Source organism: Dipodomys spectabilis, unplaced genomic scaffold (genome assembly GCF_019054845.1).
Source record: "Dipodomys spectabilis isolate Male_0828 unplaced genomic scaffold, ASM1905484v1 ptg000669l, whole genome shotgun sequence".
NCBI lineage: Eukaryota > Metazoa > Chordata > Mammalia > Rodentia > Heteromyidae > Dipodomys > Dipodomys spectabilis.
The window spans coordinates 4,745,434-4,769,933 of NW_024871346.1; the positions used below are offsets into that span (position 1 = coordinate 4,745,434).

Consider the following 24,500-nt stretch of genomic DNA (forward strand, 5'->3'; position numbering starts at 1 on the left):
ATTTGTATGCATAAACTTAATACACAATACAGATTTTAGACAATATATACTCTCATGAAACTTTTCCCAGCAAGGAATAACATTTCTATTACTTTAGAAAGTTCTTGGGTTGGGGGTGCCCTTGTACTCATTGGAGAGCGCCTGCCTAGCAAAGGCTCAGTAACATCTCTTATTTTTAAAGCAATAGAGATAAAGCTCCTTTGATTTTATTGCTTTACACTTGAAGATGCGTTTCAACTACTATTAAAACCAGCAGAGTCTTTGAGTAACATTTCAATAGTTTGGTCTTTAAGCATTACAGATTTCTTTTCTCTTCCATGGAAATATTCATAGATCAATTAATTCTGTTAGTATAGAGTGGAAGTGTTATCTAACTTTTTTTTAATAGTTATTTCTGGCAGTACTGAGACGTGAACTCAGGGCCCTGTGCTTGACTGGCTAGTGTCTAGCACTTAAGCCATGCCTGCAGCCTGGTTTTTCCGCAGCTTACTTTGCTAATATATCTCCTTCAAATGCTTAATATATAATCTCCTTCAAATGTTATATAAAATAACAATTTTCTTTAAAGCACTTTTAAAATACAATTAAAATAAAAATCTCAACTCAATTCTTCTCAGGCTACCTGAAGCGAGGATCTAGTTTTGTTTCTTCACTTTTCTGAAATACTGGAAACAATGTCACTGCAGTGCTAGAGGATTATAACCATGGCCGAGCAACCTCATTTTCTTCTTAGATAAGACTGATCATAGTTTGTGTTCTAACTTTGGTCAGTATTGCTCAATATTTTGAGTACAACTCATAGGAAAACATTTTATCAGTTTAATTGACAGAATCTTGTTCTCTTATTGCTAAAATGGTGATCTCACTGTGGTTTTAGAGGTTTGATGACATACATGGTCTATATTGCCTAATTCCTCTAAAAGTGGAGATTTTGAGATCAGACTGCAAGTCATTATCATTTTAAAGCCACAGTCTCTCATCATAAGGCAGGGATAGTATCACTCTGACCTCAAAGCATTATCTGACACATTGTACTATGGGCAACATACAGTTTAACTCAATAGTCATTCCCATCCAGACCACTGTAGAGTGGTCATTAGCATTGCAGTTGTAGTTTGTGAAAGTGATAGGAGATAATCTTGTGGAGCTGGCTCTCAGAGACCATTGAGTCAAGTGTAATGCCAGAAGCCTATTTCTTTTGCTAGGTCTGAACATCAGAAATCTATCATATTGAAAGAGGGTTGTCTAGAAGGTATTGAGGTTGGTCTTTAGTAACAAGCTATACAAAATTGAGGTCTTTCTCCCCAGGAAGCAAGATGAGCTGGGTTCTCCTCTGTGACTGTCATAGAGTGCTAGCCCAGAAGTACAAGGTTCTGAATTTAAACTAGAGTATCACTGAAAAAAAAAAAGTGACTCATGCCTGTAATCCTAGTTATTCAGGAGTCTGAGATCTGAGTGTCATTGTTCAGTGCTAGCCTAGGCAGGAAAGTTTGTGAGCCTTTCATCTGCAATAAATGATCAAAAAAGCCAAAAGTGGAGCTGTGGTTCAAATGGTAAAGCACTAGCCTTGAGCAAAAGAAGCTCAGGGACAGTGCCCAAGACCCCATGTTCAAGCCCCAGGACCAGCAAAAAAAAAAAAAAAAAAAAAAGGCAATAATCCCAAGATTTACAAAGGTATTTCTCAATATTTTTGTCACCTATGTGTGCATATTTGTATGCATATTCAGGTATTTTATCTATAAACAAATTCATTTTCCTGCAACTGTTGTACTTTTCCTGTGGGGTACTAACTGTATTAGTGAAACTTAAATACAAGAAGTCAGTCTGACTTTTTCCTTTCCCAGGCATACATCCCACCTACCTTTTTCTTCCCTTGTGCCTAGTTTTTGGTTTCTAAAATGCCCATATTCAATTTAATATGCCTCTTCTTGCTGTCTTGGACATTACACAATATTCTACCTAAGGGTAAATCATCTGTGCATTCCCAGCCGCTGGTGTCGAGTCCAGTACACAATTCAGGCATTTGGGGTAAGGAATAGTTTGTGTTTGTTTCTCTGGTAATGTCTGTTAGTAATAATGGGGCATTTTCTAAGAACTGTGCTTATGTAGAGAATGTGTTTTGCTATTGCTTTAAATTTGGTTAAATAAGACTGTCTGAGTCAAAAGTGTTTAATTATGTTGACAATCATTATCCTCTGAGAAATGCAGACTATACATTATTCCGCCATTTGTATGAATGAGTTTTTGCAAAGCTCTTGTAAAGTACTCATGCCATAGTTTCCTAAGAAACCTTTCAGTGAAACTGATATGAGTAGGTGTCTCACAATCTTTCTTCATTCATCTTCTTGTCACCTTCTGGCAAGCAAAAATCTCATGCCCATTTTAAACATAATTTAAGTTTTTCTTTTTTTGTGTGCTGTGGTTTAATTTCAGGCCCTTCTACTTGTTAGGCAGGTGTTTTACCGTTCAACTCATGCTTCCAGCCCTTTTTTGCTTTGGTTTATTTTTCAGGAAAGTCCATGAGACTCTTTTTTCCAAATAAAGAGCCAGTAGTGGAGGTATGGGTCAAGTGATAAAAAGCCTTCCTTGAGTGGGGGAAAAAAAACCCACTAAGGGACAGTGTCCAGGCCCTGAGTTCAAGCTCCAGTACTGGCGCGCTGGTGCGGGAACACACACACGTATATACTGAATCTCCTAACATTTGAATCAGTTTCTCAGTTTTTTATGTTGTGCTGGTCTGACCACTCACACGCCATACTTTTTTGGTTCCAGAGGCTGTGTAATAAACTGGGTAGGGCTCCCCCTTAAACTGTTTTTCTCCTTCAGGGTTTTTCTCACTTGTCCTTATATGTTTATTTCCCTGGCACAGAGGCAGTAACCAATGAATATTTAGCTTCTTACTGAGAAGTATCTGGACTGTACTTTTCTGTGGCTCGTAAATTGACTGAGAAGGATTTGCAGAATGCTTTCAGTGTCAATAGGATTAGAGACATATGACCATTTAGACAGACTGCTTCTAAAAGCAGTTGTTTGATTTTGTTTGTTAGATTCTGATATTAGATAGGTTAGAGAATTTTCATTTAAGAAAAGGAAGAAGAAGAGGAGAAGCTCTTAGTTACAGAACAGCTGGTAGCTCTGTTGTTAAGAATTGGGTAAAAGCTACAAACTTTTGTGTGGATGTGTCATTTGCAATATGATATTCACACATGGTAGACATTCATTGCCTTAGGAACAACTAATTGACTACCTCCCATAATCAATGTAGTTGCGCCTATGATGTGTTTGAGAAGAATTCAGAGATCTCAATACTGTGATATTCTTGTCTTAAGGACAATGTGTTCCCTCAACAAAAAGGTCAAGTTCCTGAGTTGTGACGAGAGAGTAGTTTCATTTCTTATAATACCAATTCCCAAAGTGTAGTCTCCACAGACCACTCATGGTCTCCTAGGATCCTCTGGGTGGTCTGCCAGCTGGTTTTTTGAATTTCAGTGTTTATAGTATGACAGTGTCTTTTATAGTAAGGATTAATAATTTTCTTATGACATTTCTAAAGTATTTTCTCAGATGCTATTCTTCTAATGAATAATGATGAAGTTTCTCTTCAGTGACATAATGGGTATAGGTAGATTGTAGTCCATTTATTCCTTTTTCTTCTCTTGAAATAATCCACATGAAATCAAGAACAATTTAGAGATAGTCAAATTTTTATGATTTCTGTTTTGTTTTAAGCACTGGGGATTAAACCTGGGCCTTACACATACGAGGCAAGTACTCTACCACTTGAGTTTTGCCTCCTGCCCTACTTACTTTTATTTTTTTATTTTAATTTTGAGTTATTGAGATACGGTCTTACTTCTACCTTTGCCCTGCTGGCCTTGAATTCTTTTTTTAAATTTTATTTTATTGTGAAGATGCTGTACAGAGGGGTTACAAGTACATGAGTAAGGTAATGAGTACATTTCTTGTCTAGTATTGTTACTCCTTTGTCCTTCTCCCATTATCCCTTCCCTCTCCCACCTCCCTCACACCTCCCCCCACCCCCGAAGTTGTACAATTTGTTTCCAATATAGTGTTTTGTGGGTATCATTGTTGCAGTGGGTCGTGCTGTGTCCTTGTTCCTGTCTCTGCCTCCCAAGTAGCTGGAATTATAGGTATACACTGCCATACCTAGCTTATTTGTGTGATTATTAAAATTGGAGAAGCTCACCAATAGCAATTTGAAATACTAAACTTACTATTTTTAATTGATATTCCAGTTTACTTGCTTTAAAATTTACTTCTGTCGACTAGAAAGTGATGGTTTTGTTTTCCGTCTGGAGAAAATTCCATCTAAGAACCTGAAACTTAAAAATCTAAGATGATACTTTAAACTAACAGCTGGTGTCACCTGGCCAGAAACCCAACAGACCTGGACTTATTTCAGATGCCTGACTCCATCAACTAGCAGTCCGGGAATCGTTATCAAGTTAGTTATACCATGTCTACACTCTTGGTGTGGTACCTGAGACATGAACTCATTCAGTAAACATCCATGGCTTACTCTAATGCTAGATGTTAGGGATGCATAATTGGATAGGATGTTGGTGCTGAGCTCGAAAGATTTTGCAAATGATGGCAGTAGGAAGGAAAATCCATGCCTAAACTATGATGCTGTCCCTAATACAGCAGTGTTTTGGGCATTCTGAGAACCAGAGTTCTAAGGAACTTTTGCCCACAGCAGTAAAGAGTGCTTAGTTACAGGTATAGGTGTTTGGACAAGATGAAGAGATGAGTAAGTGGGCCCAGCTCCTGAAACTAACTCTCCTCACAGTTGCCACGCTATGTAAATAGTACAGAATTGTCATTTTCAGTGTTCTAGGAATGAAAGAACTGTAGCAGCTCCACTTGAATGAAACAATTCAGCTCTTAACAATTAAAGCACAGGGAAAATGTCCTTTTCTGAGTCATATACATTAAATGAATAATTCAGCTTGTAAATGATGTATTTCTGACTTTCTTACTTTTTTTGGAAGTTAGTGAGTGGTTCTTGAAAGCCCTGGATTGTTCGTAGCTTCAGTGCTTGCATTTAAAGTTGGTTTTCTTCCTAGTGAGTTGTAGCTGAATTTGAGTGTCTGTCCCAACATCTATAAATTTTAAGTTACTGAAAGCTAGATTACTAGGATTTTGTCAAATAGTAGTTAGGCATAAATGTCATGTGGTGATCTTTGTAGATGAATTGTTCTGTGTGTGTTTGGGTTGCCTCACACACTTGAGGGAGGCTCTGAAAGTCAGGTAAAGACTTTCGCCCACTTCCTTTCTTCTGCTCATTACTGTAGTTACTGGGATAATAGGCACATGCCATCATATCTAGCTTCAATCCACAAAAATGGACTTTCACAGACTTTTCTGCCAGGGCTGTCCTGGAACCACAGGCCTCCCAATCTCATTTTCCCATGTGGCTTTGGAGCGTGTGTGTGTGTGTGTGTGTGTGTGTGTGTGTGTGTGTGTGTGTGTGTGTGTGTGTGTGTGTGTGTGTGTGTGTGTGTGTGTGTGTGTGTGTGTGTGTGTGTGTGTGTGTGTGTGTGTGTGTGTATAAAACTTTTTTTTCTTTTTGGATCGATTGTAGGGCTTGAACTCCGGGCCTGAACACTGTCTCTTCAGCTCAAGGCTAGCGCTCTACCACTGTGTGTGTGTGCGTGTGTGTGTGTGTGTGTGTGTGTATAAAACTTTTTTTCTTTTTGGATCGATTGTAGGGCTTGAACTCCGGGCCTGAACACTGTCCCTCAGCTCTTCAGCTCAAGGCTAGCGCTCTACCACTTGAGCTACAGCGCCACTTCCGGTTTATTGGAGATAAGAGTTTCACGGACTTTTCTTCCTGGGCTGGCTTTGAATCGTGATTCTCAGATCTCAGCTTCCTGAGTAACTAGGATTACCAGCGTGAGCCACCAGCGCCCAACTTTACATATATATAAAACTTGAGAAGGAGTTTCAAGCAGCTTGGCTTCGAACCATGGTTCTCTGGTGTCAGCCTTGCAAGTAGGACTACAGTCAGAAGCTAACATGCCTGGCTACTTTTTTTTTTTTAATCATAAAACCTAATTCAAAGTGTTTATGCTATGCCGTAATCTGTGTATGTTTTAACATAAAAGTAATGTTTTAATTATTCTCTAATATTAATGTTAATATTATAATATGTTAATAGCTCTAATATAATGTTAATATTTCTGGGAGATGTGCTTTACATTCATCTCTTAACTTTACACCCCGATGCCTTCATACTGTGATATCTCCTGTAGAAGTCTATAATCATCTCATAACCCTCAGGAGTAGTAGTTACTATTATCCCCTATTTCAAGTGAGGAATTTGGAGCCTAGAAAGATGTAGCTACTGAGTGCTGAGAATTTGCAGATACTTTTGCAATGTCCTGTTGGTAAAAGACTGAAAATGTTTAGATTTAAAAAGCAACAATGGCTGGATAGGTGACAGCATGTAATTTATATTTTTATGCATTTTATGTTCTTCCTGGAAATGTCCTTGTAAGTGGTTTTCCTAGTCTGGAAAGTGCCATTACAATACATTAATTTTGATTTTTGTAAATAAGTGGCCAACATTATTGTGAGTTGACTATTGCATTGTACTCTGTCCTCATTTGCTCATTCTTATTTCTTCTTGATCAGCCTCATCTCTTAGTTTCTCCTAGTCTCTAGTGTCTGTGATCTGCTGTCCACCTACCTGATATGCTAGCCTCGACCACTCTCCCACAACTGAGTTCCTATTGAATGGCTAGAGGCCAATAATCTTTTAGGCCCCAGACCTCAGCTAAGGTGCCATGCCCCCATGGAGGTATTCCTTAGCACCTGTTGAGTATAGATGCCTTCCCTGTATCAACGAACATTGTATGCATTATGGTCTAGAACATCGTAGAAAAGTGTAAATTTTTTTCCTTGTTACTTAACAGTCTACCTGATTTCATTATTTCTTATGGTTCAGTGACTTGGCTTAGCTGAGGGTTCTGTTGGTCATATGTACGATCTCTGTCTCACATGGTTATAGTTCAGTGGCCTTTGAAGCTAAGCCATGTGGTGTCTCAGCCAGGATCCTGATGAAGAGTAGGTTTCTCTTCTTTGTAGACTCAGTGCCCCTGTGTATCAAATCCCTCTGTAAAGATGATCCTGTGAGATACTACATTATTGTCCATGTAGGTAGTCCTAGAACATCCATTGTTTACTTAAAGCATGAATCCAGGAGGAGCTGACATTGGAGTTGTATTTGGAGACTAGAAACCTCAATGTGTGTTTTTTTGTGTGTGGATTTTTCAACCATGGATAAGCATAGCTCTCTGATCCTTACATAACATCTACTGAAGATGAAATCTTACTGTTTTCTTCAGCTAGCTGGCTATCATGTGCCAAACTGTTGATATATTTTCTCTGAAATCATCCCTGTTTTTCCATCCTCATCCATCCATTTTGGCATTCTATTGTCCTCTACGTTCAAGGTCTTTTTTCCTGTTTCATTTCTCTAGTCTCTTTGTTTATTTGTTTGTTTGTTTGTTTGTTGTTGTAGCATCTCTTAATCTCTAAGGTCCCAATACAGTTACATCACCATTTTTACCTTCTCACCTGACTGAAATCACTGAATACATAAGCCAACTTGCTTAAAATTTTGTTTTATAGCCCACTTCTTTATTTAGTTTCATATGTATCTATAAGTAATCCATATCTATTTCTGAACAAATGTGAACCTCCTGTCAATGTAAATAAAAATATTTCTCTAACTTCATGTATTTTTTTTTTTCTTTTGTTGGTTGTGGGGCTTGAGCTCTGGGCCTGGGTGCTGTCCCTCAGCTCTTCAGCTCAAGGCTAGCACTCTTACCATTTGAGCCACTGTGCCACTTCCGGTTTTCTGAGGGGTTTATTAGAGATAAGAGTCTCATAGACTTTCCTGCTTGGGCTGGCTTTGAACCACAATCCTCAGATCTCAGCCTCCTGGTGCAGGTGTGAGCCACCAGCACTGGGCTTAGCTTCATGTATTTTAAGATTACCTTTCCTAGACTCTGTTTCTGCTTGTTCCACAAGTTGTTCTTTAGGCTTCCTGTACATCTATCACCCTGGGACCTCCTACCCTTTCTGTCCCATTGGACACAAGCCAGGGACACACACACATGATTTTTTCCCCTTACTCTAGTGGAACATATTCTGCATTAGCTCCACAACAAGAGTCTATGACTGGTGAATTTTCATATAATTTTCATGTTTGATACTAATGTACCTTCACCTTTTTGCTTTTGTGTGAAAACTTTTTGATTATGAGTTAAGTTACTTCAGGATTTTAAGACATTTCTTCATTCCTTGTTGGTGTTCAGGGTTGTTGGTGAGGTGACATTTAGCTTTTTCATGTGGACTGTTTTCCTTTTCTTTATGTTTTCAGTGCCTATTCTTTTGTCCTCAACATGTTTTTCAAAGTTGTACATTTGATTTATTTTAGTATAACAGAGTTAAAGTAGAAGGAAATAGAAAAATAGAAAAACATTTTCTGTTTCCTTTGCAGGACATAGAAGCTAGACTCATGTCCTCAGCATTCTGAAATGTTACCAAATATCTAGAATTTTTAATAGAGCATACTGTATATCCTATGTGAGCTACTTTTCTGATATTAACTACCCTCCTAGAACATTTTAACCTCCTTTCTTCCCTCCAACACTTGAAAGCACAGTCCTGCTCCAGAACTTTTGCACTTTTCCCCTACTGCATGGCATGTTTTTCTCTCATATACCCATAAGGTTTTTCTTCCATATACCTACAAGGTTCTTCCCTTACTTCTAGTTCTGTTCAAAAGGTACTTGGATAGTGGTTGGTACTCACCTTATGTGAAGTAACCCACAACACCCATACCCGCAGCCCTTACTCTACCTACTCTTCTGATTTGGGCATAGGAATTCCTGCAAGATGTTAATTTGCTCATTATTAATTATCTCCTGACTACAAATTAATAAGCCCAATGACAGATGGACTTTATTTTGTGTTCTATCAAGAATTATGTCAATATTTTGAGAATGAAATGCTTGTGACTTAGTATGTAGATGTGACTTGATATTGTCGTTTTTTTAATCCTAGTGTTTAGCATTTAGTGGCTTTATTCTAAAATTTATATTCTTTACTTTTGGGAATGTTTTCTCTTTTTTTTGTTGGTTGTGGGGCCTGAATTCTGGGCCTGGGCAATGTCCTTCAGCTCTTTAGCTCAAGGCTAGTTAGTGTTTTACCACTTGAGTCACAGCACCACTTCCGGCTTTTTCTGCTTCTGTGGTGCTGAGGAATCGAACCCAGGGCCTCATGCATGCAAGGCAAGCACTCCACCACTGAGCCACCTTCCCAGGCCTGTAATTATCTTTAAGTAATTGTACAAATTAGTTTCCACTTAACGCAGCAGTTTATGCAGCCAATGCATTTTGATCACTGTCACCCCTTATCATTCTCCCTGGGTCCTCCCAATCCTGTCTCATCCCTTGATTTTCTTAATTTTGTAGGGTACACATTGAATTTTATGACTGCATTCTCCCTACTCCTTCTTCTCTTAGGATTGTTTTGTTGATTAACTTCTTTATTTTTTTCACATCTTTGTCTTTTTGAACCAAGGTTTTAGATATTGGCCTTTTGATATTTTGTTAGTTTGTTGCTTTTTGTTTATTTGTTTAATTTTGAGATAGAGTCTTGCTATGTAGCCTAGGTTGGTCTCAAGCTTGTGATTCTCCTCCCTCTACCTCTACAGTGCTGAGATTGCAGGCCTGTGCCACCCACACTCAGTTCTGGAGTTGCTATAAGCCTCTACTTTTCTTATCTTTATGACTTTTCATTTCCTTCCTTGCTTAATTTTCATATAGTGTTTAGTAAGTGTGTGTCCTTTAGAAAAGCAAATAAAATGCAAAGTGAGTTTTCTACTCATGATTATTTGGAAATTTGTAAATATTTATTGGAAATGTCATGAAAGTAAATAGTTTGTGGTAGTTTTTTGAGTTCATATTTATGATATGCCTAGGATAGTACAGTAAGCAAATTAAATAAACGTGTGGCATAAATATTGAGTCTACTCATCTGTAACACTGGAATTTAGTTAGTTGTTGAAAATTACTCCTACTTTCCCTTAACTAGCAAGGAGAAGATAGATGGAGTTCTCACCAGGTTGCATACTAGCATTTTTCATTTTAACTATATATACTAGATCCTTGTAGACAGAGAGTGCTAAGCATACACAGGAACAAATATTTCTGAAAGCCTGATTATCATTAACTATGATAGGTATTTTACATATACAATTTTGTAAGGATGGACACAAAGCCCTGAAATACAAGTGTCATTACATTCTATTAAAAATGGAGACATGAAGGTAATTGATATTAATTGCCTAGTACAAGGTCATGTAACCAGTATCACATCTGATGCACATTTTCAGAGTAGATTTGTTTTGCTCCATATGAAAAATCTTTCCCTACTTCAAAAACTGAAACATATATGTATAACAGGAATATTTATGGAAATTATCAGAGACTGTTAAAAACACCAGAAAGCTATATTAGTAATTTTTTTTTTTTTTTTGGTCAGTCCTGGGCTTGAACTCAGGGCCTGGGCCTGCATGCTGTTCCTGAGCCTCTTTATGTTCAAGGCTGGCACTGTACCACTTGAGCCACAGTACCACTTCCAGTTTTTTCTGAGTGGTTTATTAGAGACAAGAGTCTCACAAACTTTCCTGCTCAGGCCGGCTTTGAACCTCAATCCTCAGATCTCAGTCTCCTGAGTAGTTAGGATTATAGGTGTGAGCTACCAGAACCTGGCTAAATTGCTAATTTTGTCAAAGTCCTGTAACATAACTGATTGAAAAAGTTACTATATATACACACATATATATATTAGTTTCCCTGAAGAAACTATTAAATATTAAAAGACTAGTTATCAGCTATCTATGGAATACAGTGATATAAGCAATAATTTTCTAGCAGAAATTCTGAAATCCTATCTTTATCTTTTTAAAATTCTGAGTTACTGTTTCTTATTTGGAAAATACTTCTTCTCTGTGAGAAATCTATGAAGCACTATTATCTCCGAGCCTATAACATTTTTGCAAAGATTAGAAGAAAATAATTTGGGAAAAAAGTATGTCAGAAAAAAAGTACGAAAGCATCTCATAGTGCTTTCAACAAAGGCTAATTTATTCTTCTTAACTCTTGTTATTGCTACTCCTCTTAAATTAAGTTTTGGAACCTGGAATTACAATTACTAGGTCTTCTAGTTTCCACATTGTTTATTTGGTAGGGATACTTCTCACCCATTTCTATTTTTAGGTTGTCTGAACAGAAATATTTTTTAAGCAGGCAAAATACCTTTAGCTGTTTAGGGAGAAAGTGGCCTTGTGATGTTGTCCTTGGTGAATCTGAAGACTCGTGTGATATTGGCTATCTCCTTTTGGGCAATAGCTCCCATTCTTTTTTCTTTTTTTTTTTCTTTTCCTTTTTTTTTTTCACCTTTCTTCATCTTTTCTTTATTCTGGGAGGTTCGCCTTATCTCTGCTTTCTTATTGAGTTTGGCCAGTAAGAGGCACCAGGGGGAGTGTTATAGCCCTCAACTTATTTACAATTTTAGTTTGGGGTAGCTGCTGCCTCCTCTTGTTCTGTAAGCCTAGATATAGTAATGCTTCTCTGCTCTTTTTGGACTTAGGAGCAAGGAACTAGGGAGGCACCACACTAGCTCTTCTGTGGTTTCCCTAACCATGCCTCTCAGATTTTTAAATATTCCTGTATTTAAACTCTTCCTCTGTTTATCCAGTTTAAGTATTCTGTTTTCCTCCAAGCCCCTGATTGATAAACATACATATAAATCAATACTATGATCCCATATGGGGTCAGTCTCAAAGGCATCCTAGACCCACATATATCAGTTGAAATTCAGCCAGATAAATTTGAAAATTGAGGGTTCTGGTCTGTTTTGTTTTCAAAATCCTCATTAAAGACTAGGAGGTAAAAATCTGATTTACCTTTAGGCTAAATATTCATCATGGCTAGTATCTGAGCATTAACTCCAGATGAGCAAAGATTAATTTTAGACATATTAATCTCTAACAGTGTCTTTGAGAGTTGTTTTTATAATGAATAACCTTAAAGAAGGGCTAGTGATGCAGTAGAGTGGTAGAGCATTTGCCTGGCATGTGCAAAGCCCAGAATTCAATCCCCAGCAGCACAAATAACACAGCAACAATAATAACCATCTTAATGAAGCTTCCTTTCTGTGTAACGTTTGCAGTGGTGTTAGCTTAATGTTCTCTTGGCAATATAATACATAAATTATGACACTTACTTTGTAATTCTTAGGTTCCCAACATCAGTGGATTCAATTGATTTATTTCAGAATAAACTTTGTAATAATATCTGCTGTCATTGGTTGTATGTTTTAACTAAAAATCTGTCTGTAGGCTCTTGTGAGGTTAAAGACTGTTTTGTTTCCTTCCTCTTGTTTGGTTGGTTGCTTGCTTCTTTTGCTTTGCTTTAAAATAGTGTAATTTCCTGTTTCCAACCCCATGACTAGCCTATAGGCTCAATAACTGAATACTGAATGAATACTGAATGAATAAACCAGGGATCATTGTTTAGTTAGAAGTAATAGAACTTTTGGATGTGAAAGCAAATCCGGCTGCAGTGTCTGTCACCCCATTGGTTGCCAAGGCTGACTTGGCTGATCTGCCTGAATAAGCAGGTGCCCTCTTCCTCCCTCAACGTTCTTGAGTGTCCCTCCTGAACTGTGTACTTGGTGGAAGAGGAGAGAGGGCCATGCTGGAGAGAGAGAGAGAGACAGAGACAGAGAGAGAGAGAGAGAGAGACTGTCTGTCTGTCTCTGTGTGTACGTGTATCTGCACTCACCCACATGAATCTGCACTCACCCATCTGAATCTTCATCTTCCAGATCCATGCCATCTATTTCATTTTGGCTTCATCTACTGTACTGTTTGAAGGTCTGGCCTTCTGTATACTACAGAAGGTTTGTTTGTCTTGATGTATTAGTGGTTTCCAGCACATTTAATTATGAACCACATGTACACAGAACCAGAGTAACATTCAATAGTCCTTAGCCTTCGTCCTTTAGTTCCTGTGCCTGTTTCCCTATACTTGCCATATGGTTGATAATGTTAACTGGCTTTTGCCTAATTGCCAATTTATGTAATTTGCATACGTATTGATAGAGAGTTTCCTTCTGGAAGGGGAGTCTTCTCCTCGTGATGAGATCTTTGCAAAGTAGAATGATAGTGCTGATATCATACAAGCTACCCATGGTGCACAATGGAAAGAGAGGGACTACATCTCTCACTTTGCTTGAGTTAGTAAGGATCTTGGAAGGCTGGGGACATCTTGCTTTTATCTTTGAAGGATCTTGGGTCCTGTCTTCTCTGTGCTATTTACCCTCTCAGAATTTGACGATGTGAATATTGCTGGGTAATTATATGCTGATTTGTATGAATCTCATAATAATATCCTGATTTTGGTTTTAATAAGTAAAGCTAAACATGTTCCTCACCTACTGAGCTTTCAGTGGAAACTTTTTCTTAACTATACTTAGCTGTATCACTGTTTCTTTAACAAGAATGGGGGATTCCTAAGAAGTATCTTATGCTTACAAAGTATTTATCTGCACTACATTATTTCATTTGTCTTTACAGTGGCCTGAGTGTAATATGATCTGAAGGTTATCTTCTTGGGCTTAAAAGCTTGATAGTGAAATGTGGGACTTACATTTGGGCATAAGATACCTCACTTTTCATTCAGTTTTACATATACTACATGCAATTTGAAAAATACTATATATAACATATATTACTTTTCCTATGCAAGCAGTCTTTGGATACAAAATTTGAATAAACAGTACTTTCTCAAACTAAGTGGGAATATATACAAATTATCTGTATTTAAAAAATGGTAAAAGCAGAGGACAGATGGGAAGTAGAGACTGATCTCTTTTGTGTAGCAGGAGCTACAGCACCATAATCCCATTTTGCGACCGCTTTTGGCTTTCACAGGTATCTGGTACTATTGGATAGGACATCATGTGTACTGTTTGTACCCTGGCAAACATTGTGGTAAAATAAGCCATTAATACTAAATAAGAGCCCAGTCTGACACTGTGTCCTTCCATGGTCCATGGTTATTTGGGCCGGTTGTTGCTTCCACTGCTCTGGCTGACTCTGAGGCCCAATTCACCAAATTGTGCTACTGCTTCTCGGGAGTTTTGTAGGGGTTTTCTTCTCTCCTTGACATAAATACTTAATTATAGAACCAAAAGCAAACTATGCCCAGCGTTACATACTGGAATCAGAATATAGAAACAGGAAGTTTTTTGGGAGTTCATGTTGTATTTATCTCCCATTAGTTTCTGATTGAAGAACTGAAGATCAGAATGTTCAGCTTGTGTGTGTGTGTGTGTGTGTGTGTGTGTGTGTGTGTGTGTGTGTGTGTGTGTATTGGTACAGCTACTTGAACTCAAGTCTTTTACTTGGCCTTTTCTCTCATATCTGACACTCCACCACTTGAGCCATCCTCCAATATGCCATTATGCTGGTTAATTGGAGACAGACTTTTCCAGTCTGGCTTTGAACTGTGATCCTTAAAGCATAGCTTAGCCACTCAATAAGCTGTCAGATGTTCCTCCCATGGTTTCAAAGCTGAACAATGTATCTTTCTCCTATTGTCCAGCACCAGCATAGAATAGAACCACATAGGCAAACCTGCAGAGAGGTAGAAATATCAAACACAGTTCACACTGATAGTGCTTCCACACCATTATGACCTTTGAAAATCATAGGATGTACATTGAAAGTTGGGGACCATATATGAATTTTTAAAATTATTTTTATTGTCAAGATGGTGTACGTGTCTTAGTGGTAGAGTGCTTGCATAGCATGCATGAAGCCCTGGGTTCAATTCCTCAGTACCATATAAACGGAAAACAAATATAAACGTTTTATGGATAGCTTTTTCTCTGTAATATAAGGTTTGATTTAGTCATGTTTTCCCCTATTTAAATAAGAAATAGCATGGAAGAGACCAGTGGCCAGATTTTGAGCTTTTATTACTTAGTATTACAGTTTTTTATGTGTGGATGACACATATTTGTCATGAGTTGTTGAGTGAAATAATACAGAGAACACAAGGAACAGTCTAGTACATTAATTCAGTGTTACTAATGTTACAGTGTTACAGCCTCTGATACAGCATGTCTTACGTTAAAATTCTCTCCAGACCCCAGTGAATCATAGCAAAGTAAACTTAAAAAACCAACTTGCAAAGACAAAGAAAAAAAGAAGAGTATTAAATAGCAGGTAAGAGATGTTAGAATAAATCTGGTAGCTTAAAGTAGATAGAAATAGCAAAGGAAGTAACAACTTGAAAAATGGAAAAACAGTGCTCTCTAAGTTTTGGAAAGACTAAAAGACAGAAAGATGTGTTGAAAGTTAAAGGCATGATTTTTATCCTAATATCCTATCTCAACCATAGGGTAATCAGCTGCTCTCACAATACTGGCAGGATAGAATTATGCTTTGGAGAGTTTAACTAAAAAATGGTCTGTAGGATCAGAGATTCCAGGGCCAACTCCATACAGGAAGAACCTAGAAAGCAGAAGGAAGGAAAATTTCAGAGTAATCCCCCAAAATTTCCAGATGTAAAAAGTAGGAATGCATAGCCTATAGTATCTCTATGAGTCCCCAACAGAATATATGAGAAAGACTTTTATCAAGCCACTGCATGATGAAATTTTAGAATCTGAGATATGAGAGCAATAATAGACATTCTTCCAAGGAGGAAAAAGTCATACAAAGGCTTTGGAATCAAACTACAAAGAGTACTCAATACCAACCTTTTATACTAGAAGACAGTAGAGCAATGTTTTTAAAATCCTAGGAGAAAATAAGCTAAACATTGGTGGCTCTTGCCTATAATCCTGGCTATTCAGGAGACTGAGATCTGTGGATTGAAGTTCAAAGCCAGCCCAAGCAGGAAAGTCCATGAAACTCGTTATCTCCAAATAAACAACAAAAAGCTGGATGTGGAGCTGCATCTCTAGTAGAGTACTAGTCTTGAGCAAAAATGCTTAAAACAGTGGCCAGGTCGAGTTCAAACCTTAGGACTGGAGCTCACACATGCACATACACATGCACATATACATGCACACAAACTTCTAGTAGAAAATGATATTTAACCTTGAATTCTATTTTCATCCAGATCATCAATTGAGTATGATGAGTAAGGGGAGCATAAATACCTTTGCAGGCATATAGGTGTTAATTTATTCCCAAGGGACCCTCCCTTGTTCAGCTATCTGTCAGCTCTATGTCAGCTCTGTCAGAGCTCATTTCAGCTGCAGCCTACCACAGAGAAGGTAAATACATATTTCAGTTTGAATTCATTTTATTTAAGTACAAAAAGAACAATTATTCTTTAAAGGATTATAGCAATCCAGGGGCCTGTGTATCAGCCCTGCTATCTCAGATAAAATTACAGATGACTTAAATGTATGAACCGGAAAACATGCCCATACACAAGAAAAACAGCCAAAACACGCTGACTCCAGGGTGACACAGATGTTGATTTTGGTAGATAAGGATTTAAAGCAGCAATTAGAACTACACTCCAGAACCAATATGGGAACTTCCAGATAATGTGTTTCGTCATCTAAGAATAACCATTGCTAGGTACTGGTGGCTCATGCCTGTAATCCTAGCTACTCAGGAGGCTGAGGTCTGAGGATTGCAGTTCAAAGCCAGCCTGGGCAGGAAAGTTGGTGAGACTCTTATCTCCAATAAACCACCAGAAAACTGGAAGTGGCACTGTGGCTCAGGTGGTAGAATGCTAGTCTTGAGCTAAAGAGCTGAGGGAAAGTGCCCAGGCCCAGGGTTCAAGCCACACGACATACAAAAAAATTTAAAAAAACAACAAAACCATTTAATGAGGTGAATAATGATCTAAAACAAGAGTCAAAGGATGTTTGAATGCTCCCTTAGTCTACATGTTGAAGATCCACTGTGAAGTATTGGAGTCACAGAAACATAAGGTGGAAAGCAACGACGTAATTATTAACTACAAGGAAAACCAAAAAAAAAAAAACAGAGTAAAAAGAAATTTGCTTATCATGGCCAAGCTACTTTCAGTATTATCTAATTGTAATGTTTGACATTGGTTTTTCATTTAAAAATTTTGTAATTTAAAGGTACAATCAAGAGGAGAAAAAGAAGATAATTAAATCCAAGATCTAAGTCTTGTTCGCCTTTCATAATAAAAGTTAAAGCTGAAATATATACTATGCTATTTTAAATATGGAGCAACTAAAAGCATTGAATGTGATCAATAGTGGTGGCAGGCATTGGAGTCCAGCTTTATGGAACTTAGGCAGATTTAAGTGTTAAATACATTTAAACTTACATACAATTTTTAAAATTGCAATTTAGTACTTATAAGAACCATAACCCAGTGCCCCGTGTGTATTAAGTGCCCAGTATATAATAGCTATTATTACTAGTGAGACTGCTAATTATTAATAGCCAAAACTACGGATCACCTGAAAGAGAATGCAAATATACTTCAGAGCTATGAATGTGACTCAAGTGGGAGAGCTGCCTGCCTAGCATGCACAAGCCCTGGGTTCAAAGTCTGTGTGCGTGTGTGTGTGCGTGTGCGTGTGTGTGTGTGTGTGTGTGTGAAATAATGTACTTTTTCCAGTACTTCCAGAAATATTTGACTGATTGCAGTAAATAATAAATTAGAATATTCATGAATTAAAATGAAATATTTCTTAGAAAACAGAATCAACTTTCTTTGACACTAAAGGTTTAAAGAACATTGTGACACTGGTTTTCTAGTCCTGGTATTATTTTTGTATTAAATATGCAGATCTTAAGCTGCATAGTATGTCAATCTGTGCTGCCAAAGTCTCTATTCTGTTCTTTACAGTAATCTTATAGAAAGAGGATTTTGCATGCAGACCTAGCTAAAAAGAATTTATAAGCCAGTTGATAATATATGTATTCGAATTTATAAGCCAGTGGGTAATATATGTATTAGTATGTATTACATTCATTATCCAATGAACCCCCCCCCCCCCCCTGTAGAGAACAAAAGATCAGAGTGGGAAAGGTGATTTGGGAGCATGGATTCCCACCAGAACTGACAGGTCCTAATGAAGTCACACAGAGATATTTTGATTTCCCACACATGAACTGGGCAGAGCCAAGGCATCTGAGAGAGTACTCAATGCCAGTGCCAGTCAGGGCATTATAATGGTTAAGAGAATTAGAAAATCAGATAATAAAAATAAAAATTTTAGACTTTTCCTACTAAAGATGACAACTGGTATTGAAAAGGTGATTTAAATGTAGAACTGTTCTGTATTTTCCATTGTCATTCTTTTTCTGGTTAATGTGTTTGAGAAGTGACATTTTGTAGAGTGTTATATCTGGAGAGAAATTATCTGTAGTATGGGTAAACCAGGGTTTAACTGGGAAAAGTGTTTAGGAATGCCTGTTTCTAATGTTCTTACTCAGCATAAGAAAAATTGCTTATGCCTTGTGTAGTGGTTTGGGACCTCCAGATTATCTCCGTTCTTCATTTAAGAAAAAAAATTGAGTAATTTAGTGTTTCCGGATTTCTCTCTGTGTGTCTACACTGATGCATAAGTAACTCAGGTTCTTCTCCACACTAATCACATGTATTTTAGACTGTGATATAAATGTTTTTAATTGAAAAGGGATATAAAAGTACGTTTCCTAATATACTTTCAGACTTTAGAAAAAATGTGCTCAGGCTTGCTGAAAACTGTCAGGTTTCTTTTTGAGTAGATGCATCATCTTCTAAAAAACTTTTCCCCCAAGATTTCCTTTTAAATGGTCCACAGTTAAATTTAAATTTCTATATTTAGGTAGAATTATGTTTATATACCAACCACCAGTATCCAGGAAATCAGTGGTAAAGCTGACACATAGGGAGGTTTATAGTCTATTTTGTAGTCTGTGTATTTAAAGAACATTTGAAGCTAACTTTGCAAAATTGCTTAAATATTCAAGCAGAATTTCTTTAGTACAAATGTGCTATTTAATTTCATATAATTGTTAAGATGGCAGCATGTCACTTTTAAAAGATTAACTCAAGAATGTGTGTTAGATTTGTTCCTTTCCAAGAAGGGTGCCTTCAAGAACAGCTTTTATATGTAAATATTTTTGGAATAGTTTATGTTGGATAGAATTGGTTTGTTGCAATCAGCATGGTTTGATCAAATTTGGAACATTTTTTTGTAGTGTTTTTCTCCAGCATCTTTATTTTTTTCAGATGGACGTATTTTATGTTCCTTCCAACTAATCAAAATAAGAAGCTGAGTTTGCCTTTGCCAAAAAAATACAACTATCGTTTTTCACATTCTTTTATTTTCCAGGTCATTTTCAAGTAAGATTGTGTTTCTAGGGCTTCTGAATTCCTAAAAACTCTTAACTCTGTAGATAAAGAAAAGACCAGATGAACATTTCAGGGGGAATCTAACTTTTCATGCAGTATGTTTTGTATTGGACAGTCCAGATACAGTTAACTTTTTGTGTGCATATGATTAGTGTGGAAAGAAATTAATGCAGTCCAGTATTATGATTTATGGACTGAATCCTTTAACCACTGAAGACTTGCCAAAACTGAAAGTATTTTTTTTCCTTTGGATATTAGAAACAGCTACTGTTTTTGTTGATCTTTTAAGTTCTGAATGGGCCTATTTCAAATCATACCAGCATGGGAGCTCAGATTAATAATATACTTATTCAACTAGTGATACTGAGTGAAACCATTGCTCACATGGATAGGAAGGATAAAATTTCATAAAATTATTTTCAGGTGCATTAATGTATTTCTGGAAGCTGTGTATGATTTTTATTTTGCATTAGAGAAATCAAGGATATCTGTTTGTTATATCAGTTACAGGTGGGCTTGTGAGGTAATTTAATTGCATTTTTTAGAATATCTCAAAATAGGACATTTTGCTTTTAAAAGCAATTTTGTAATCACTGGATTATTCCTCAAGGTTTTTAACTCTTAGTATATTTCTCTCTCTTGAGAATCATGATTATACTGTGTTTAATTTATATTACTGGGAAAAATATCCTGACTTTCCTTTGTTAGTTGCAGCAAGCTGCTGAAGTTTCCCAGCTGAGGGGAGCAAGAGTAATCTCTGCTGAAGATCTTCTGTTCTTGATACGAAAAGATAAGGTAACAAAACAATGTCACCATGTTAGGTGCTAGGCCTGTAGCTTAATTGAATTTACATGAGGAAACTATGTTCCTTTGATATATCGTATTCAAATTGGAATCATGATCATTGATGAAAAGTTCAGTGTTCATAGTTACAAAACAAACTACGTTTACTACAAAGGAATGGATATTTGTTTTTACCTGGGTAAATAGCACTTAGACAAAAAGCTGCCAACAATCCTGGGTAATCTCTACTTGTCTGATGACATTTTCATTACTAATTAGTGTTCAATAGATATTGACTGTATGGTGTATTGCCTCAGTGATATACTTATTTGTCTGCTCATTGTGAACCTTAACATCAACATAATTACAGAATTTCATATGGTAATTGAACTTTACAAAGTTTCCTCTCTGTAACACTGGTTTATAGAAAAGAAAGAAGTCAAGATGAATATTTAAAATCATGAAGACACTATAATTTCTAATTTTTGGTATGTTTCTTAGTCTCTTATCTCTTGGTATTAAAATATAAAATTGGTGTTTGTGTCTAATTTCATCAATTTTCCATGAAAAGCTAGCTAAAATAGTTTATATTATTTTACATGTTTTAGTCAACCTTTTTTTTTTCTGGTCCTGGAGTTTGATTGAACTCAGGACCTGGACACACTGTCCTTGAGCTTCTTTTGCTTTCTTTTACTCAAGTCTAGTGCTCTACCCCACTTGAGCCAAAGCACCACTTCCAGCTTTTTCTGGGTAGTTTATTGTCGCATGGACTCTTCTGCCCTGGCTGGCTTCAAACTGTGATCCTCAGATCTCAGTCTCCTGCATAGTTAGAATTACAGGCGTGAGCTACTAGCACCCCTGGCTTCAATCAACTCTTAGTTGATAAAAAGGATATATAAAAGAAAAAACAATGTCTTTACTATCAAGACATGATTTATAGCTTTAAATCAAGAAGCTTATGATCTATGGTAGTAAATCTGGCTGATCTGAAGATGCATTTTTTAAGACAGAATTTTAAGGTTTTATGATTAGATGTAGAGGCTGAATGTTGAAGTGGAAGCTTCTGACTACAGTAAGGTTCATGCAGGCCTAAGTAGAATGGGTAATGGAAGGAGGCTAACCAAAATGCTCTATTACCAATTAGGACAAAGAATGATTAGTATGGTAGCTCTGGAAACCGGAAAAATGAATTCAGAGAGCATAGTGAGGAAGAGTTTGCAAGACTTGGTGACATTTATTGAATACTTGAGGCATTCTTGAAGAGCAATAGACCTCAAGGACTCCATCACAGCATGTGGTGTAGAAGGAGTATTGTTGCTGTAGGCAAAAAGAAGGCCCTTGAGCTGTCTGAAGAAGACAGCTGGGGAACAAGCAGAATATCTTGTCAATTTTTTTCACCAGTAGAGGTAAAATGATTGAATTTAATAGTTCACACCGACTCTTCTTCGTGCCCTGTTGGGGAAGCCAAAACCTTCATTCTACAGAAACTTTAGGAATGCACAACACAAGCTATTTAGATAGAGCACTCTACCAGAATGATAGTCACCCATTTTCTTATAATTTTACTTATATGCCATCCAAAAAGAATTTAAAATGGCTTGCATAAATAAAATATCAGACAAAAAAAATTAAAATGCCAAATGGAATCAGAGCAAAGAGAAAAAAAAGTGGCAAAAGTTCTTTGGGCAGGAATGTTTCCTTAATAGCTGTAGTTGTACTCCAGCATTCCTCACAGCCTGCTGTGTTGTACACCACACTAAGCAGCTTCCCATGCTTTCTCCAGAATCCCCACACAGGCATGTGCCCATGCTCTTTTCTTGTTTTACAAGTGAAAACTGAGATGCACAGGTCATGTTCTACTTCTGGCCCTGCTGAGTTCCCAGTACTTTTTTTTTTTTAACCTTGGTTTCCTTGTGATTACATTTTTCCTCTTTCAGGTCTATCAAAAATATTAAATGAGCTAGGCACTGGTGGCTCATGCTTATAACCCTAGCTACTCAGGAGGCTGAGTTCTGAGGATTGCCGGTCAAAGCCAGCCGGGACAGAAAAGTGCATGAGATTTTTATCTTTAATAAACTACTCAGAAAAAGCTGGAAGTTGCACTGTGGCTCTAGTGCTAGAGTGCTGGCCTTGAGCACAAAGAGACTGAGGAACAGCCACCAGGCACTGAGTTCAAGTCCCAGGCCAAGCATAAATGAATACACACACACACACACAGCCTTTTAAGGTGCAATATATGTTTCAGCTATGATGAGAAATCATAAACCTAAAGGTCAGAAACCAGAGACAGTACTTTCTTGGTGTAAGCAGAGAACAAACTGCATAGGGTTACCCATCAGGTTTGTAGTAAAATCATATTGGGCTCTCCTAAAACAAGCTGCAAAGTAGGCCATTATTAAAACCTAACTATGAGTTTCAAAACAATGTTCCCTAGATTATAGACTGTTTTCCTGAAATAGCACATATAAATGAACTCTTCTAGTGAAAAGGTAGATTCCCAGAAGCCAAGCATAATAGGGTGTACCTGTAATCCCAAACTTCTGGAAGCTGAGTCAGGAGGATCACAAGTTTGAAGCCAGCCTGGATTATATAGTCAGACTTAGTCTCTAATTAATTGATTAATATAAATATTCTCACAAAACTATAGGAAAGCCATTACTTGCCTTTGAAAAGCATTTGTTATGAACTCATTGTCTAGATGTTTATAAATCATTTTAAATAAAATTTTATCTGAAAACTATATACATAATTCAACAGCATAAGTAATCAGTATGGGGAATGTGATATTTATCAAAAACTCTGGAATACTTTTAAACTCTTAAGACATACCATAAAATAATTATTATAATATAGGAAAGTCCGGATTAGAGAAAAGTGCTGTTATAAATACTTGTATAGCTACAATACTTTTGTTTTTATTATGTTTAACTTGATGATCACATTTTGATTTCAGTGTATTAGTGATTTCTATATTTCTCTCAGTGATGCTCAAGTAGAGTTTAATAAAATTAGTTATCACAATATTCCTTATCAGTATAAATATGTATATCATTTTCTCATTTCATATTTTTAACAGAAAAAACTTAGAAGACTTTTAAAGTACATGTTTATCCGAGACTACAAATCAAAGATTGTCAAAGGCATTGATGAGGATGATCTTCTAGAAGGTAACCAAAACAAAGCACTGAATAAACAAGAGCTGATGACATACTTATGCTAGATGACACAATTTTTCATTGTCAATGTAGATAAACCCATAGAACCACTTGGAGGCAGAGGCAGGAGGATCTGGAGTTCCACATCGCACAAAAGCACTTCAGGCATGGCTCGAGGGGTAGAATACATGAGGTTCAATGTATACAAATGCACACACACACACATCTATCTATCCATCTATCTATCTGTCTATCTATCTCTATACATATATACACATATGTGTTTTTGTATATGTCGATATATATCTGAATGAATGTGTAGTAATGTTTGAAATTAAAGTATTTAAAGTAACTATCGAATATATACATAAATATGTATGTACACAGTTTAATCTTTTTACTTCATATGAACTTGGTATTTTAATTCTTTCTGTTAATAATGTATACTATATTATGAAACCATAAAAATTGTGATGATTGAGTGCATAACTGATTTTTGTAAGTGGAATTTTTCTGTGGTGGATGAAGGGAGCCAGAAATATTATATAGTTTAGAAACTGGCTCATGTAGATTTTGGTAATTTACCATAAAAAGAATCTGATATGATTAATGATATAAAGTTACCTCATTCTAGTCTGTTATTCCTGTGTTGTTTAAAAATCTAACAAAAGTCATAATACGAAGTAGAAAACTTTCCTTCTCTGACTTAGCAACTCAGTTCTTTATTTTAGAATGTTTAGGAAAAAATACTAATGTTGCAAAATCAAACTGCTAAGCTGCAAATATGTAAGTACTAAAAATGCTTACTAAATCAAAGTATTGATCAGTTTAAAGTGTAGAACTTATTTAATTTATATACTTTTTAGAAATAATGTGTTTTTATTAATAACAGACATTATGTAATGGCATCCATTAAGAAGAACTTCAGAAAACTAGAGTAAGTAAACTTTGAAAGAGAACTAGTTACATTCATCATGAAATCCCCTTACATAAAATATTACAAACAAATTTATTACACACTGTCACCTATTATATTAGCAATTCTCATAGAACTTAGTACATGGAAAATAGTTCTGCAGATAAATTTTAATGTTTCCTCTTTGGTATA

At 36.6% G+C, this 24,500-nt stretch overlaps 1 protein-coding gene and 1 long non-coding RNA gene across 5 annotated transcripts in view; one reads left to right on the plus strand and one right to left on the minus strand.

The window, feature by feature from the left end:
* Positions 1-24,500, plus strand: part of Supt3h (SPT3 homolog, SAGA and STAGA complex component) — a 241,546-nt gene that overhangs the window by 123,465 nt on the left and 93,581 nt on the right. For all 4 annotated transcript variants that reach the window (XM_042672007.1, XM_042672005.1, XM_042672004.1 and 1 more), the window contains exons 4-5: positions 20,163-20,249; positions 23,314-23,404. In XM_042672007.1, coding sequence (XP_042527941.1) covers positions 20,163-20,249; positions 23,314-23,404 — 178 coding nt within the window. The remainder of the gene's footprint in view (positions 1-20,162; positions 20,250-23,313; positions 23,405-24,500) is intronic.
* Positions 9,775-20,244, minus strand: LOC122101610. Its single transcript, XR_006146394.1, has 3 exons — positions 20,150-20,244; positions 19,579-19,584; positions 9,775-9,785 (listed from the first exon to the last, which is right to left on the minus strand). It is a non-coding gene; the product is annotated as an uncharacterized LOC122101610 (long non-coding RNA).